The 18,348-nt window shown below is 47.9% G+C and overlaps 2 protein-coding genes across 2 annotated transcripts in view; both read left to right on the top strand.

Moving 5' to 3' along the window:
• LOC309564458 (uncharacterized protein) overlaps positions 1-18,348 on the top strand; it is a 1,566,033-nt gene that overhangs the window by 1,422,517 nt on the left and 125,168 nt on the right. The gene's annotated exons all lie outside the window — the stretch shown is intronic.
• LOC309563992 (uncharacterized protein) overlaps positions 1-18,348 on the top strand; it is a gene marked incomplete at both ends in the record, with an annotated part of 79,298 nt that overhangs the window by 17,778 nt on the left and 43,172 nt on the right. The window contains 3 exons of the mRNA XM_082268620.1: positions 4,697-4,850; positions 13,864-13,972; positions 16,717-16,870. Of these exons, the coding sequence (XP_082124746.1) occupies positions 4,697-4,850; positions 13,864-13,972; positions 16,717-16,870 (417 nt within the window). The remainder of the gene's footprint in view (positions 1-4,696; positions 4,851-13,863; positions 13,973-16,716; positions 16,871-18,348) is intronic.

Genomic DNA, 18,348 nt, shown 5'->3' with positions numbered 1-18,348 from the left:
CCATAATGAAACGAAATTCGTAGCATAACAAATCTATCTGAAACTAAACTAAACAAATTTTAACGTTCTGCACATGTCTAATAGTACAGTGCCTTGAAAAAGTATTCACGCCCCTTGAAATTTCCCACAATTTGTCATGTTACAACCAAAAAAAGGAAATGTATTTTATTGGGATTTTATGTGATAGGCCGACACAAAGTGTCCATAATTGTGAAGTGGAAGGAAAATGATAAATGATACAAATAAATCTGAGAGTTGGGTAAGATGCCAGAAGAGAGGGAGAGATTGAAGATGTGAGTTAGAGAGTGTAGAATGGAGCCATGGAGGGTGAACGTAGCATTTGCGAAGGAAAAGGGATCAGAGGGCAGGTGGTTAGCTGGACGTTAGAAAGAAGTATAGCGACCTCGTCAATAGTGGTGGGGTTGAATGAGAGATGTAATGACTGTATCTGTGGACATGAAGTGTTAGAGGGAGAAGGGTATCTGTACAGCGGAGATCTCCTCACAAATTATATCAATCTTATGTTTGAAGTGATTGGCGATCTCCTGGGCAGTGGATGAGTTAGTGGATGAAGGCAGTGGAGGATAAAGTAGAGTTGAAGGTAGAGAAGAGTTGACAGGGACAGGATGATACATTGTTAATGAGTGTGATAAAAATAGCTCTGCTCGGCAGTGAGGAAGCAGGAATTGAATTTTTGGAGGGCAGATTTATATTGTTTGAAATCTTTCCGAGACTCCCGTCTTATGCTACAGGCGCTCAAGAGCATGGCTATGTTTTTTTAGACTTCTGGTGTCATCTGTTTGCCAAAGTTGTAGGGGTCGGGGCCTAAATCTGTGTGTAATGAGGGTGGCGAGCTCATCCATGGTGAAAGAAAGGGATCTATTGTAGACAGAAGTGGCTAGGTTGGGGCAGGACAGGAGTGAGATGTTGTCATAGAGGTGGTCAGTAGCAGAGTAGAGAAGAGAAGGGTAAAGGTTTCTATGGGTAACTGTTAGACGGTTGGAGGGAGAGGAGGTGGATGAGAGGGAGAGAGTGAAACTAAGATGATGGTGGCCAGAGAGAGGGAAAGGATAGGAATAGGAGAGGGAAGCCGCTCAGGTGAGGCTAAGTAGACCGGTGCTGGTCAGATCCGCCATCCAGAACTAGCACAAACAAAGAAAGTTGGACCGCACGAATCCATTATGAGTAAGCGATTATCTATATCGTGAAACACGTCAACCTTGCATGTCTCTTAATGCACTGTCTGTATGTATGGATTCGTTTATAAGGAATAAAAGACATCTTTGATTTCATATTTTTCCGAGTGCGGTCCAACTTTCTTCATTTGTGGTAGAGGGAAAGGATAGTTGGAGAGGTTGCACGGAGTGCATAGGTGGGAGAAAACAAGGTCAAGGGTATTGCTGTCAGACTGAGTATTAATATGTATCTATTGCTTCAGGTCGAAGTAGGAGGTTAGACTGAGAAGTTTAGAAGTAGCAGGAGTATTAGTATTAACAAGGATGTTGAAGTCAACGAGAATGATAGTGGGGATTTCGGAAGAGAGAAAGTAGGGTAGCCAGGCAGAGAAGTCATCAAGAAAAGATTGATACCGGCCCAGGGGGCCGGTAGATCACAGCTATCCTTAGAGATACTGGAGAGAAAAGACGAATGCAGTGTGCCTCAAATGAGGAGAGTGACAGAGAGGGAGGTGGGTGAAATACCCGAAAGATGCTATGTGGAGATAGAAGGACTCCCACATCCCCTCCCTTATGTCCATTGGGTCTGGGGGATTGAGTCCAGAGAATGTCACCATGGGAAAGGGCAGCAGAAAACGCAGTGTCGGATTTATGAAGTAAGGTTTCAGTAAGGGCGAGTAGATTAAATGACTTAGCGATAAAGAGGTAGTGGAGACAGGTGCGATTGTTGCAGACAGAGCAGGCATTCCAAAGGGTGCAAGAAAGGTGCAGGCTGGTTTTGGGAATAAAAGGAATGGGAACTAAATTGTGTGAATTGTGGCTGCTGCCATGGGGGGCTGGGTGATGAAAGCCTTGGGCAAAGCTAAATGATGGAGGTCCAGGGTTTGGGAATATCTCACCAGAGGTTAGGAGACGGATGAGGATGATAGAGGTAATATGGGAAGTGCGATTTATGTGAAGGGACATGCCCCAGGGCCCTAGAGATTTTTTTTTGCATGTGGGTTTAGAATTAGGAGGGGGTGATGAGTGCAGGAATAGGGAGAGGACAGAAGTGAGGGTGATATATACAGGCTGTGGGGTGGAGAAGAGGGGTGAAGGAAAGACAGTTTAAGAAGGAAGGACACATCTGTCAGAAGGAGTGGTAAAGATCACATGTTACAGAGAGGATGGAGAGCTGTAGGGGTTCAAAAGGCCGCCTGCGTTCTGTGTGGTGTTTTTCAGTCGAAGTTTGATGCTTTTTGAGGCCCTGAGTAGATGAACTGATAGAGGAGTTGGGACCAATCCAGTATATTACTACCTTGTTGTTGTTGTTGTTGTTCAGTCCTTTAGTTGTGTCCGACTCTTCGTGACCTCATAGACCATAGCGCGCCAGGCTTTTCTGTCCTCCACTGCCAGGGGAGGACTGGGCCAGGGGGCTGGGGGGAATTCCCCCCCCCCCCCCCCCGGGCCACTCTGATGCTCTATAACAAGGCTACACTGCTTCTGCCACAGACATGCCTAAAGGATTCCTGGTGAAGAGAAGTAAAAAGCCCCCACTGCTGACCTACTGAGTGCGGGATAAAGACAAGGACAGAGTACAGACCTCCCCCACAGCATGGATGGTGTGTGCTGTGTCTGAGCAGAGGCCGGTGTCATGCTCCACTGGAGACTCTCCTTCTCTGGCCAGCCCCGACCAAGCTGTCCCAGCTCCCCCTCAACCTCCCCTGCTGGCCAGATCGGGAAACCAGATTAGTCCGGTGAGTAGAGAGTACCTGGAACGGAGCTTCAGCCTGGAATGGGGGTCAGGAGGAGGCCGGAAAGAGAGAGGGTGGGAAGGTAGCCTGAGTCGCTACACCATGGGCCTATGGTTTGTGCTTGCCCCCTGGGCTGAAAGTTGCCAGTGAGCCTCTGTCTACTGCCTCCTTCATGTCCTTCAGCTTGCTTAACTTCATGTTCATTGTTTCAATGATGCTTTCTCTCCATCTTGTTTTTTATCGTCCTCTTCTTCTTTTTATTTCCATGTTTCCCAGCATCTGAGTCCTCTCTTCGCATTAGGTGGCCAAAGTATTTGAGTTTCAGCTTCAGGATCTGTCCTTCCAGTGAATATTCAGGGTTGATTTCCTTCAGGATTGACTGGTTTGATCTTCTTGCCGTCCAAGAGTCTTCTCCAACACCATAGTTCAAAAGCATCAATTCTTCGGCGTTCAGCCTTCCTTATGATCAAACTTTCACAGCCATAGGTTACTACTGGGAATACCATAGCTTTGACTATACGGCACTTTGTCGGTAGACATCACCACCTTAGACGACACTAAAGGCTACCGGTGGATACCTTTACCTATAGAAGCCACAGAAAAGACTGCATATAAACACGCACGAGACGGTTCTCGGGGCTGCAGTTCCTCTGAGCACCACAAGGTGGCAATCTTGGCACTGAGACAAGAAAACTTTATGGAAGATAGGAAGTGATGTCAGGTATAAATAAGAAGTTCCGGGTGAGAGGTGAGTCGGGAGGAAGTAGATAGGAGACATTGCTGGAAGTGGCAGCAGAGGAGGTAATGCGATATTATATTCTATTTACACCCAGTAACTCCCGTCATGTCCGTCCTCTTCCTTCGTAGTCACTGTGACCTCTTTTATCTCCAGCAGATGATGATACACACATATATAGAATAGTTCAATAGATTTTTTATCATTGTAATCAAAATTCATATATTAAACCCAAAAATATCCAAATCTACATTTAAATAATTCTCTATCCATCCCCGCGTCTAATAACAGTTATATAATCCTTTAGGAGAGGCCGAAAAGGTCGTTGGTGGAAAATCGACAGCTCTGACAAAAAATATACCGGCCATTCCGTTCCATGGAGGAGTGGGAGTATTTAGAGGGACACAAGGATCTCTACAAGGACGTCATGATGGAGAATCAGCCGCCCCTCACATCACCGGGTAAGAGGAGACTTTATTGTAAAGGAGAGAGCAGTACGGAGGATCCACCTAGATCCCCCGTCATCTGATAAACACATAGAAACAATGTATTCAGTCAGTGTGTGTGTTTCCTACAGATGGATCCAGTAATGAGAACCCACCAGAGAGATGTCCCCGTCCTCTGTATTCCCGGGATTCCACACAGGAAGGTCACACCATCCCTCACCATCATCATGTAGGTGATTGACAATTTATTGGTAGTTCTGATTTATACACAAGCATGTTTGTTACAGTGACTGTTTTATTATATATTCAGAGTGGAAACCTCGGAGATTATAAAATTGTTGTTAAAGAAGAGTATAAAACGAGGGATGAGGAGTATGGTCAGATTGAGGAATTTTCAGAAGGACGCAAGGATATGATGGAGCCACCTAATACCAGGAACCCACCAGAGAGATGTCCCCGTCCTCTGTATTCCCGGGATTCCACACAGGAAGGTCACACCATCCCTCACCATCATCAGGTAGATGAGGAACAATCACTGATAGTATCATTAGGATCTGTACGTTATCTGCATTGTTACCATTGATGTCGTTTTTATTATATGTTCAGAGTCGAAACTTGAGAGATTCTAAAATTGAGGTTAAAGATGAGCTAAAAGAGGAGGATGATGAGGATGGGGTGATGGAGAACTTTTCCGAAGAGGACAGAATCCCACCAGAGAGATGTCCCCGTCCTCTGTATTCCCAGGATTCCTCACAAGATGGTCACACCATCCCTCACCACGATCAGGTGGGTGGAGTTGAGGGTCGAAAAAACATAAAGTGATTGAACACTCTGACATGTGGAGACGATGTGTGGACTCTACAAGATGATATTTTCTATGTGATCTCACATCATAAATACTTCTATGTTACAGATGTTATTTTCTGCCATTCTGTTGGTTTAGGGTGAAGATCTGATGAACATGAAAGTCGAGGGTGAAGTAGAAGAGACGTATGTGAGGGATGATCAGCAATATACGGAGGAGGAGGCTGGAATAATGAGGGCATTCATAGAGGAGGACACTCCTACAGAGATCAGCACAGGTGAGCCAGAATATCTTCTTCTCTTATTTCTGCTCACTGATTGGTCCAGAGTAGTGATGAACCCGAACACACCTGGGAGATTAATGTGAGTCGAATAATACAAATTCGTTTTTGACCATTTTCGAGGCTAATAGGCAATTTGTCAAACAAATGGTCATCGGGAAGAATTACAATCTTACGGCTAAAAATATCAATGGTGTCAGTGGGAACGTTCTATGAGAGGCAGCAATTACTTATTACTCAAGGAACCCCTAGCAACCTTCAGAGGGAACCCTGGAGTTCCATGGAGCCTTGGTTGAGGAAGAATGTCTCTTAAGCCCCGTACACACGAGTTTGAAATTCGGCCGGGAATTTTCGTCCGATTTTGCCGATTTTCAGCTTGTTAGTATGGTGCTTCCGACAACCGACTCCGACTTTTCAGCCGAAAAAATCCTGGTGTGCAGGCTATATAATTTTCTCAAAGTCGTCTTCCAGGACAGCCCATGAGACGTTAGGCTCCTCCCCCAGGGACAGGAAACACATTCCAAAATTAAAATAAAAGGCGGTCCCTTAGTCCTCACCTTCAGTATTTTTGTTTCCTCCGGACAGGGGGTAACATGTTCCTGGAACTAAAGCTCCCGGTCTCCTGGACTGTCCATGGAAAGACTTGGAAAGATGCATCTCCTCGGCCCATAGCGGTACCCCTTAGTGCCGCAATAGGGGCTAACCGCTGTCTCCTGTTCTCCTAGCCTCTCGGCAGGACTACGGATGCTGTCTGGTGGAGCGTTGGGGAGTTCACTCCGTTGGTCGGCTGGTTCCTTGGAGCAGCAGTGCTGTGTACCCGTGAACCGCTAACTTCGGAAGAAATTTTGAAGTTGGCGCCAAAGACGGAGGGGGCGGAACTCAGCGTATCCACTCTGGCCTCACGGGAAGTGACAGTGTCACTTCCGGCGCAGTGACGGCATCCGCGGGCGCCGGAAACCCTCGTTCCAGTTTCCGAAGGCGCGAACAGAGAGTTCAAATGGGCGACCGATGTTAGGGGAAACAGCAGTTGCTGGGACCACCATACAGAGCGATGGACACCACGGCAGCAACCGCACAGGCGGCGGAAGTCGGCTCTGGCATCGGCACCTCTCAGGTAAGCAAGGGGGAACGACACCCTATTTGCAGGTACCTGTTAGGAACTCTGTTCCCCTTCCCCCCTCTCTTTTCTATCGTTAGGGGCAGGGGTTAAGCAGCACCGCTCCCTCTTTTCTATCCACAAGGTGGAGGGGGAAAAGTGGGAGGTGGGAGGAGGACAAGTATCTCTAATTAAATTCCCTTGTCTTTTATCTTCCAGGCCAAGGCTCAGGACAATAACCCACCTCAGCCCCCCAAAAAGAAATGTGCTGTATGCGGAGAAAAATTGAGTTCCTCTTGGAACAAAGCAGTGTGCCGGGCATGCATAGCTAAACTGGTCAGAGACGATTCTGCAGTCTCTACCCAGAAAATGCTGTCCTCAGTGAGAGATGAGCTAAAAAGTACATTTAGTTCATTCAGGACTCTCATTGAAAAGATGCAGGCACCAGCCCAGCCTTCCACCCCAGCTCAGGCTCCACCATCCCTAATTGACCCATTGGTTTTGGAGGAGGAAGTTTCTTCTTCCCACTCTTCTGCAGAGGGATCAGGATCAGGAGAGGAACCAAAAAGCAATGTTTCCCATGATAGCTCCAACTTTAAACTGAGCCTGGAGGATGTAGATGATCTACTCAAAGCGGTTTATACCACTCTAGAGATTGAGGAGGAAGAAGTGCATCTCTCTAAGCATGACTTAATGTACGCTAGTCATAAAAAGCATGCTAGAGTGTTCCCTGTGCATAGCTCACTATTGGATGTGATTAAACAGGAATGGAATTCTCCTGATAAAAAGCCTTTTTTTCCAAGAAACTTAAAAAGAAGGTATCCATTTGACGAAAGTGTGGAACAGCCCTGGAACAAAATCCCTAAGCTGGATGCCTCTCTTGCCAGAATCTCCAAAGGAACTGACTTGGCATTTGAGGATTCAGGAGCACTAAAAGACCCTATGGATAAGAGAACAGATATCTCTTTACGTAGGGTCTGGGAAGCCTCCATTATGAGCTTAAAGCCAGCCCTGGCATCCACCTGCATAGCCAGACACCTGGAGCTCTGGCTATCTCAAATCCAAACACACTTGACTGCAGGAACATCGAGGGAACAGATTAATAAATCATTTCCACTCTTATTCCAGGCAATAGGATTCCTGGCGGATTCTTCAGCTGAAGCTGTAAGAATGGCAGCAAGGACCTCAGCTTTAGCTAATACGGCCAGAAGAAGCCTATGGCTCAAGACATGGTCGGGAGATATTACTTCTAAATCTCGCCTTTGTGGTCTTCCCTTCACAGGCGACCACCTTTTTGGCCCAGGCCTAACAGAAGCCCTGGAGCGTACAGCGGATAAAAAGAAGGGATTCCCAGATAAGAAAAAATTCCCCTATGCTCAGAGGAATTTTCGTGGCCGGGGCAAACAGCAGAAGTCTTTTGAAACTCAGCAAAATTTCAAAAAACATTGGACGGGGCATAAAGGAAAGGGGAGGGGTAACATCCTGTTTAACCCTCCTAAACGCCCCAACCAGCCCCAATGACTCCCTTCTCAGAGTGGGAGGAAGATTAGGGGCCTTCCTCCCACTGTGGAAGAAGATTACTTCCAGCCCTTTTATTCTGGACCTAGTAGGCCAAGGACACAGGCTGGAGTTCTGTCTTCAACCTCCAGAAAGGATCCTGATCACAAATCTTCCCAGGGATCCAGTCAAGGCCTCCGCCTTGAGTCTTCAGTTAGGGGACCTATTAGATCAAAAAGTAATTATCCCAGTCCCCAGAGAAGAACAAGGAACAGGGTTTTATTCTCACATCTTTGTGATTCAAAAACCCTCAGGAAGTCATCGACTGATCCTGAACTTACGCAATCTGAACCTTTCAATAGCATACAAACGCTTTCGCATGGAATCAATATACTCCATAGGGAACCTACTGTTCCCAGGGTGTTTCATGGCAACCCTAGATTTGAAAGATGCGTATTTTCACATCCCCATACACACATCCTATCAGAAATTCCTGAGGCTAGCAGTAAAGATAGGACCGGAAGTCAAGCACTTCCAGTTCAGGGCACTGCCCTTCGGGCTGTCCTCAGCCCCACGGATTTTTACCAAAGTCCTAGGGGAAGCACTAGCCCCTCTAAGGCTAAAAGCTATCATGATCACCCCCTACCTGGACGACATCTTGGTAGTGGCAGAATCATACCAGAAACTGGAAGCCGACCTCCTCATAGTTCAGGAATTCTTAACTTCCCTAGGCTGGATAATCAACAGACAAAAGTCTTGCCTGGTACCCTCACAAAGAGTGACCTACCTGGGTTACGAAATCTCCTCACGGGATCAGATGATCTTCCTCCCTCAGTGCAAGATGGAGAAAATGAACCTGATGGTTGCCTCTTTACAGACCAACTTATGGGTCTCTCTGAGGGATGTCACAAGAGTGATAGGCTTGATGACCTCCTGTTTCCCAGCAGTCCCCTGGGCAAGGTTCCAACAACGTCCACTCCAAAAATTCTTTCTACAGAATTGGGATGGGCAGTCAAGTTCCTTGGAACAAAAAGTAAGGATTCCCACCAAGATAAAAAGGACTCTTTGGTGGTGGAGATCCTCTCTTCACCTATCAAGAGGGCTAAACTGGACCATCCAGGTATCACAGAGGATTACCACGGATGCAAGCGCTTCCGGATGGGGAGCATATCTGCAGGACAGATGGGCGCAGGGTACATGGTCCCCAGCACAAAGGAAGTCTTCATCAAACCAAAAAGAACTTATGGCGGTCCAAAAGGCCTTGGAGTTTTTTCAGGTAGAGGTAGAAGGGAGCCATCTACAGATCAGGTCAGACAATATAGCAACGGTAGCGTACCTGAACAAGCAGGGAGGTACTCGAAGTCTGGGCCTACAAACCATTGCACAGAAAATCTTTGTCTGGGCCGAGCGGAACCTAACATCCATTTCGGCCATTCACCTAAAAGGGACGCAGAATTATCTGGCAGACCATCTCAGCCGCCACCAGATGAACCAGGACAATTGGTCCCTCAACCCAGAGGTGTTTCTCAAAATCACAACCTCATGGGGCCTACCGGTAGTGGATCTATTTGCCTCCCAGGCAAACAGGAAAACAGAAAAATTCTTTTCCATAACTCAAGGGGATCAGGCGTTAGGCATAGACGCTTTCGCCCACCCCTGGAAAGTCAGACTCTGTTACGCATTTCCTCCGATCAGATTGATCCCACAGGTTCTTCAGAAATTCATCCTAGAAGACACAGAGATGATACTGATAACCCCATACTGGCCCAAAAGGCCATGATTTGCACGCCTTCAGGCGTTGGCAGCGCAACCTCCAATGACCTTATCTTGGAGACCAGATCTCTTAACACAAGGTCCGGTGGTCCATCCATTTCTCAGGACCCTAAACCTGACGGCCTGGTATCTGAGGAACAAATACTAGGCTCTCAGGGGTTCTCAGACAGAGTCATCAAAACATTGACCAGCTGTCGAAAGCCGGTCACTAGAAAAATGTATGCTAAAATCTGGAAGAAATTTCATTTTTGGATGTTGGAGAATCAGAGACATTCCCCAGATATACCAACTATCTTGGATTTTTTTCAGGAAGGCATAGACAAAGGTCTCTCCTTAGGGACTTTAAAGGTACAGGCTGCCGCCCTTAGTGTCTTTCTTCAGTTTTCCCTTAGAGAAGACCCAAATGTGAATGCCTTTTTCAGAGCAATTGCCCGGACAAAGCCAACCGTGCTTAAAACGTGTCCAGCTTGGAATCTATCCCTGGTACTCCAGGCCTTGGTTACCAGTCCGTTTGAACCCTTGGTAGACCTATCAGTAAAAATGCTCACCCTAAAAACTTTATTTTTAGTAGCTATAACTTCAGCTAGAAGAGTTAGCGAATTACAGGCTCTCTCAATCAGAGAACCTTTTCTTATGATTTTTGATGACAGGATTGTGCTAAAAACAGATCCAGGATTTTTGCCAAAAAGGGTCTCTTCTTTTCATAGGACTCAGGACATAGTCCTTCCTTCCTTTTGCAATTTCCCAAACAACAATAAAGAGAAAGAATTTAGCTGTTTGGATGTCAGAAGAGCCCTCCTGAGATACCTGGAGGTGACTAAAACCTTCAGGAAGACTGATACTTTGTTTTTACAATTTTCCGGCTCCCATAAAGGGGAAAAAGCTTCTAAGGCAACCTTAGCTAGATGGATCAAACAGGCTATCACAGAAGCCTATATAGTGAAAAAGGTGGCTCCACCTTTCATTACTGCACACTCTACTAGAGCATTGTCCACGTCTTGGGCTGAAAGGGCAGGTGCCTCACCAGACCAAATCTGTAAGGCAGCTACCTGGTCTAACTTTTCGACCTTTGTTAGACACTATCGCCTGGACCTCCTCTCTTCTCAGGAACTGGCGTTTGGTCGAAAGGTGCTCCAGGCAGTTGTCCCTCCCTAGACTGGTAAGTGCTTGCTCATCGTCTCATGGGCTGTCCTGGAAGACGACTTTGAGAAAAGCTGGGTTATACTTACTGATAACTCCTTTTCTAGTAGTCTTCCAGGACAGCCGGATTCCCACCCGAACTATCTGGTATTACGTATAATGTATGATATGTGTCTATATATCTATGTATATGTTTTACAGGGTGTCCTGTGGTTCTCATGAAATACTGAAGGTGAGGACTAAGGGACCGCCTTTTATTTTAATTTTGGAATGTGTTTCCTGTCCCTGGGGGAGGAGCCTAACGTCTCATGGGCTGTCCTGGAAGACTACTAGAAAAGGAGTTATCAGTAAGTATAACCCAGCTTTTTGTCGACCATCAAAACACGTCCGATTTTCGTCTCATTAGTACAGATTTCGATGGGGAAAAATCTTATGTGCAAGACTAGGCATGCTCAGAGATGAAAGAACACATAGAAAGCAATCCAACACATGACATCACTTCTGAGGTAGAATTCTGTCGTACGGGAAAATTCGTGTGCAGTCTAGAGCACATTCCAACTAACAGACACCACTCTGGACAAAAGACGGACGAGCGGTCGGTGGAAATTCGTTGCGTGTGTACGGGGCTTTACACTTGTGGTCTTCGGGAAGAATTACCCCCTTACAACTAGCTAAAAAGTTCAATGGAGTCAGTGGGAACTTATCAGAGAGTCAGAAGTTGCTCATTGCCCGAAGTACTAGCAACCTCTGGAGGACACCTAGGGTTACATGGAACCCTGGTTAAGGAAGAATACTCCTTAAACATGTGGTCATTGGGAAGAATTACCACCTTACAGATGGTAAAAAAGATCAATGATGTCAGTGAGAACTTATCTGAGAGGCAGAAATTCTTCATTGCTCAAAGAACCTCTGGAGAAACCCTAGTTGAGGAAGACTTCTCCTTACATTTGTAGTCATTGGGAGGAATTACCCCCCTATAGATAGCTAAAAAGATCGATGGTGTCAGTGGGAATTTCTATGAGAGGCAGAAATTGCTCATTGCCCAAGGAACCCCTATAGTAACCTCTGAAGGAACACTAGGGCTCCATGGAACCCTGGTTGAAGAACCGTACTCTGGAGGAACCCTATATTTCCATGGAACCCTGGTTGAAGAACCCTGCTCTGGAGGAACCCTATATTTCCATGGAACCCTGGTTGAAGAACCCTACTCTGGAGGAACCCTATATTTCCATGGAACCCTGGTTGAAGAACCCTACTCTGGAGGAACCCTATATTTCCATGGAACCCTGGTTGAAGAACCCTACTCTGGAGGAACCCTATATGTCCATGGAACCCTGGTTGAAGAACCCTACTCTGGAGGAACCCTATATTTCCATGGAACCCTGGTTGAAGAACCGTACTCTGGAGGAACCCTATATTTCCATGGAACCCTGGTTGAAGAACCCTACTCTGGAGGAACCCTATATTTCCATGGAACCCTGGTTGAAGAACCCTACTCCGGAGGAACCCTATATTTCCATGGAACCCTGGTTGAAGAACCCTACTCCGGAGGAACCCTATATTTCCATGTAACCCTGGTTGAAGAACCCTACTCTGGAGGAACCCTATATTTCCATGGAACCCTGGTTGAAGAACCCTACTCTGGAGGAACCCTATATTTCCATGGGACCCTGGTTGAAGTACTGTACTCCGGAGGAACCCTATATTTCCATGGAACCCTGGTTGAAGAACCCTACTCTAGAGGAACCCTATATTTCCATGGAACCCTGGGTGAGGAAGATTGTCTCTTACACTTGTGGTCATTGGGAAGATTTACCTCCTTACAACTAGCTAAAAAGATCAATGGAGTCAGTGGGAACTTATCAGAGAGTCAGAAGTTGCTCATTGCCCAAAGAACTACTAGTAACCTCTGGAGGACACCTATGGTTCCATGGAACCCTGGTTAAGGAAGAATGCTCCTTAAACATGTGGTCATTGAGAAGAATCACCCCCTTACAGATGGTAAAAAAGATCAATGGTGTCAGTTGCAACTTATCTGAGAGGCAAAAATTCTTCATAGCTCAAAGAACCTCTGGAGAAACCCTAGTTGAGGAAGATTTCTCCTTACATTTGTAGTCATTGGGAGGAATTACCCCCCTATAGATAGCTAAAAAGATCAATGGTGTCAGTGGGAACTTCTACGAGAGGCAGAAATTGCTCATTGCTCAAGGAACCCCTAGCAACCTCTGGAGGAACCCAAGATTACCATGGAACCCTGGTTGAGAAATAAGGCTCCTTAAACTTGTGCCCGTTGGAAAGAATTTCCCCCCTTAGAGATATCTAAGAAGATCAATGGTGTCAGTGGGAACTTCCTAGGAGAGGCAGAAATTCTTCATTGCTCAAGGAACCCCTAGCAACCTCTGGAGGAACCCAAGATTACCATGGAATCCTGGCTGAGAAATAATGCTCCTTACACTTCTGCCCATTGGAAAGAATTTCCCCCCCTTGCAGGTAGCTAAAAAGATCAATGGTTTAAGTGGGAACTTATCTGAGAGGCAGACATTCTTCATTGTTTAAGGAACCCCTAGCAACCTCTGGAGGAACCCAAGATTACCATGGAATCCTGCTTGAGAAATAATGCTCCTTAAACTTGTGCCCGTTGGAAAGAATTTCCCCCCTTAGAGATAGCTAAAAAGATCAATGGTTTCAGTGGGAACTTATCTGAAAAGGCAGACATTCTTCATTGTTCAAGGAACCCCTAGCAACCTCTGGAGAAGCTTTAGAGGTCAATGTAACCCTGGTTGAGGAAGAATGCTCTTTACACTTAGGGACATTGGGAAGAATTACACCCGTACAGATAGCTAAAAAGATGAATGGTGTCAGGGGGAACTTATCTGAGGGGCACTGGTCAAATAACCCCTAGCAACCTCTGGAGGAATCCTAGGGCTCCATGGAGCCCTGGTTGAGGAACCCATTATTTCCATGAAACCCTAGTTGAGGAAGAATGCTCCTTAAATTGGTGGCAATTGGGAAGAATTACCCCCTTACAGATAGCTAAAGAGATCAATGGTGTCAGTGGGAACTTATCTGAGACCATCATCTCCGCTCTTCTGGGCCGAAACGCATAAATAGATTCTAGTGGTCCAAAAAAAGTTGTTTTTTTGACTATTGAGATAACAATCCAGGAATTCTTGTCTTCACAGGAAGTTACCGCCATTTTGTTCCCCACATCACGACTAAGGACGCGTCGCAGTCGGAGCTCATTGCCGCAGTAGAGAAGCATCCTGAACTTTGGGACTTTGCCCACCCAAGGTACCTGGATCGGGTCCTAAAAAGGTCAATATGGCAGGAGATATCGCAATCGCTGACATCTAACTGGGATGAACTGGGTAGACGGCAGAAGGAGAATAGGGGTAAGTCTCCATGGTTCACCTCTCCATGGTCGCCTCCCAGTATACTGTACGTGAAGTATTGACTTTTTTTTTTTTGTCAGAGAAAACGCTGCGCATTCGGTGGAAATCGCTACGCGATCGGATGCGGCGCGAACTCACTTTGGAGAAGGTGGCGGCCAGAAGTGGAGCCCCGTCCCGTGGCATAAAACCCCATCCGTTCTCCGCACAGCTCGCCTTCCTAAGAAAGGCAATGGAGTCTACAGAGTAAGTGCACTTCCTAATTATTTTGTCTGGGGGGCCCCATTAATTATTTTCACTGGGAGGGGCCCCATTAATTATTTTGTCTGAGAGGGGCCTCATTAATAATTTTGTCTGGGAGGGCCCTGTTAATTATTTTGTCTGGGAGGGGCCCATTAATTATTTTGTCTGGGGGGAGGGCATTTATTATATTGTCTGGGAGGGGCCCCATTCATTATTTTGTCTGGGGGGGCCCCATTACCTATTTTGTCTGGGAGGGGGCCTATTCATTGTTTTGTCTTGGAGGGGCCCCATTAATTATTTTGTCTGGGGGGCCTCATTATTTAGTTTAGGGCCCCATACATTTTTTTTGTCTGGGAGGGGCCCCATTATTATTTTGTCTGGGGGGCCCCATTAGCTATTTTGTCTGGGGGGGGGCCCATTAACTAATTTGCTTGGGAAGGGCCCCATTATTATTTTGTCTGGGGGGGGCCCATGAGCTAATTTGTCTGGGAGGGGCCCCATTAATTATTTTATCTGGGGAGGGGCATTAATAATTTTGTCTGGGAGGGGCCCCATTGGAAAAGGGTGATCAGTGACTGTGGGGCTGTGATAGGGTGGCGGGAAATCTGGCACTAACAGACAATGGCTGGGAGGGGCACTAACTAACACACACATCACTAGTGACACTAATGCTGAAATCAGCTGCCTAACTCGTGCTGCGTCCAATCACTGCACAGGGCAGGCAAGGGGTGCGCACGTGCACCCCTAAACCCGGAAACAGGCCGATCAGGTGCATGTAAGTGACTGTGCCTGTACCTGCCACCCAATCGTAGTATATTTACTGTGAGCGGTCAGCGGGTAGGTAATCGAAGGACACTCACCTGTCCAGGGATCCAGCGATGTCCTCACCCGGGCCAGTTCCTCAACGATCTTCAGGTCCCTGATGTTGCCATGCTAACTGCAGGACTCCTTGTGTCTTCACAGCCAGATCCCCACTGAGCATGCTCAAGCTGCACAGCATCCTGTGAATGGTTCTACAACCTCCTGGGACCTGCGACGTGTCCCAAGAGGCTGTGGGTGGAGTTCCTCACCCAGGCCAGTTTCTCACCAGTCTTCGGGTCCGTAGCGTTGCCATGCTAACTGCGGGAAGCCGGCTGTGGCTCCTTGTGTCTTCACAGTCAGATCCCCACTGAGCATGGTCAAGCTGGGCAGCGCCCTGTGAATGGTCCTGCAACCTTATGGAACCTGTGACGTGTCCCAAGAGGCTGTGGGTGGGGTTCCTCACCCGGGCCAGTTCTTCACCGATCTTTGGGTCCCTGTCGCTGCCATGCTAACTGTGGGAAGCCGGCTGTGGCTCCTTGTGGCTTCACATTCAGATCCCCACTGAGCATGCTCAAGCTGCGCAGCGCCCTGTGAATGGTCCTGCAACCTTCTGGAACCTGCGACGTGTCCCAAGAGCCTGTGAGTGGAATTCCTCACCTGGGCCAGTTCTTTACCGATCTTCGGTTCCCTGGCGCTTCCATGCTAACTGTGGGAAGCCGACTGTGACTCCTTTTGGCTTCACAGTCAGATCCACACTGAGCATGCTCAAGCTGCACAGCGTCCTGTGAATGGTCCTGCAACCTTCTGGGACCTGTGACGTGTCCCAAAAGGCTGTGAGCGGAGTTTGAACTCTTTAGCCTGAATGGTAAGCGTCATGTTTGGAGGAAACCAGGGACTGCCCATCACCTGGCCAATACCATTCCTACAGTGGTGGCAGCATCATGCTTTGGGGATGTTTTTCAGTGGCAGGAACTGGGAGACTAGTCAGGATTGAGGGAAAGATGAATGCAGCAATGTACAGAGACATCCTTGATATAAACTTGCTCCAGAGCGCTCTGGACCTCAGACCGGGACGAAGGCTCATCTTCCAACAGGACAACGACCCTAAGCACACAGCCAAGATAACAAAGGAGTGGCTATGGGACAACTCTGTGAATGGCCCAGACTTGAACCCGATTGGACATCTCTGGAGAGATCTGAAAATGGCTGCGCCCCGCCGCTCCCCATCCAACCTGATGAAGCTTGAGAGGTCCTACAACGAAGAATGGGCCCACAAATTGGTGTGCCAAACTTGTAGCATCATACTCAAAAAGACTTGAGGCTGTAATTGGTGCCAAAGGAGCTCCACCAAAGTATTGAGCAACGGGTGTGAATACTTATGTACATGGCAAAGGGTGTGAATACTTATGTACATGGGATTTTTTAATAAAATAACGAATTTCATCCATTTTGGTATAAGACCGCCCCTACAGTGAGGTCAGATGTCTGGTCAGGTGTCATGGACGTGTGCCTGTTTTATATCCCACCCCATCCCAGTACGACTTTACAATGCAGGGACAAAACGACCGCCATAATTCTTCTTCTGTTGGTTTTTCTCCATAGGAACTCCGCAAGTGAGAGGGAGAAGCCGGGGAAGGAGAGTACGGCCACGCCCCCCGACCCACCCACTTCTGGTAGAACACCGGTGACCTCCTATCCAGCCAAACCAAGGGGATCACAACAACAGTCCACAAGCCTTGATGTCTCTTCTCGTCAGGTATCTATCCATCTCAAATATCAGGTGTCACCTTGTATATATTGGCCAAATCCCGAACTGTAATCATTTAGTCAAATGAAGAATATCCACATGTTCCTACAAAGAGGAGACTGGGGGAGATCGGGACTTTAAAGGGCCTAAAAAAACACAAAAAAAGAATAGGGAAAAACGAGACCTGAACACCTATTTTCTCTTTCGTTCATTGAAGGACACAGCTCTCCATATTCAGAACCAGGGCCGTCTTTAGTATTGATTGGACCCTCGGCAAATATTTTCTTGGGCCCTACCAAATACACTTATTTCTGGGCAGTGCGGGCTCAAAGGGCTGCTGCATTGGGCCCCACAACAATGGCTTGGCCCGGAGCAGCTGCCCCTTTTGCCCCGTGTTAAAGACGGCTCTGGTTATATCCCCAACTACAGGAGTAGGGCACTAGGCAGAGAAAAGACTTGGCTACGCCTATGGGTAGTCCTAGCTGGTATACACCCCCCTCTCTCTGCTGTAGGCCTTCAGTTTTTTGCTGCCTAGTCAGGAGTAAGGACCTCGTTCCCTGCCGGGATCTCTGGTCCTGGCAATTTTTTCCTTTTTAAATGGCATTTTTTCTCCTGCGAGACCTACAATCAACTGCCGGACTGTGCGACGGGCTGTATAATCTAGATCCTGTGGTCATCCCAGTCTGGCCAGTGAGCTACGCGCTGGGTCGGCCGTGACAGACCCCATCCTGGACGGGGGCGGCCAGCAAGTTAAACGTCTCACGGGGACACATATGACCGGGCGTCACAGTGTTGTCTTGGCCGACTTCGGTGGCCAGGAGGTTCTGTCTTGGGAGTTTTACCCGTACACTTTTGCTGAATCGGTAAGTAAGGGGCCCCTCCTCTCCTTCCTTGGATGTGGTGTGGGGCACGGGTACTCCCTGGAGTGGTCGGTCCCTCCGGGGTTCCCCCCCCCTCCCCAGATTAGGCCATGAGCGGGCTTTTTTGCACTTGTTCTTGGGGGGATTGCTGGGGACGCTTCTGTCTCTGTGTCCCCCTGGCCCAGGTACCTAGCTAGCGCACTGTCCCCCTCCACGCTCTGGATTGTTACTAGTTAGGGGGGGGGGTCCTCTCGGGCTCCCTGCTGCAGCTTGTAGGGCCTGGGGAGCGGGTGACCTGGAATTTGCGTCATGCAGTAATTTAGGCCGTGGCTTTGTGGCCTACTGGCTGGGCGCTGTGTGGGGCGGCCCCAGTGAGGGCAGCTGGAGCCGCTGCTTTCCATTTAGGCACCGCCCTCAACCCTGCTTCCTCTGTTGGTCCTGGTCCCCCTCGGAACTGCGCAGATGTGGCCGGGGATCCACAAATATAGGCGCGACTTGCGGCCTACAAGGTCGTGCAGCCGGGCACCTCCTTCGGCAGGGGTGGCCCTGTGGGGGGCGGTCCGGTTCGCCGGCAGCTGTAGCTGCCATTATTCTGTAGGGGCACCCACCCTTCCCAGCGGTACGGGA

The sequence above is a fragment of the Pelophylax lessonae genome (assembly GCF_965119305.1).
Source record: "Pelophylax lessonae genome assembly, chromosome: 9".
Lineage (NCBI taxonomy): Eukaryota > Metazoa > Chordata > Amphibia > Anura > Ranidae > Pelophylax > Pelophylax lessonae.
The sequence above is the reverse complement of the archived record's forward strand: the minus strand, read 5'-3'. Positions and strand labels throughout refer to the sequence as shown.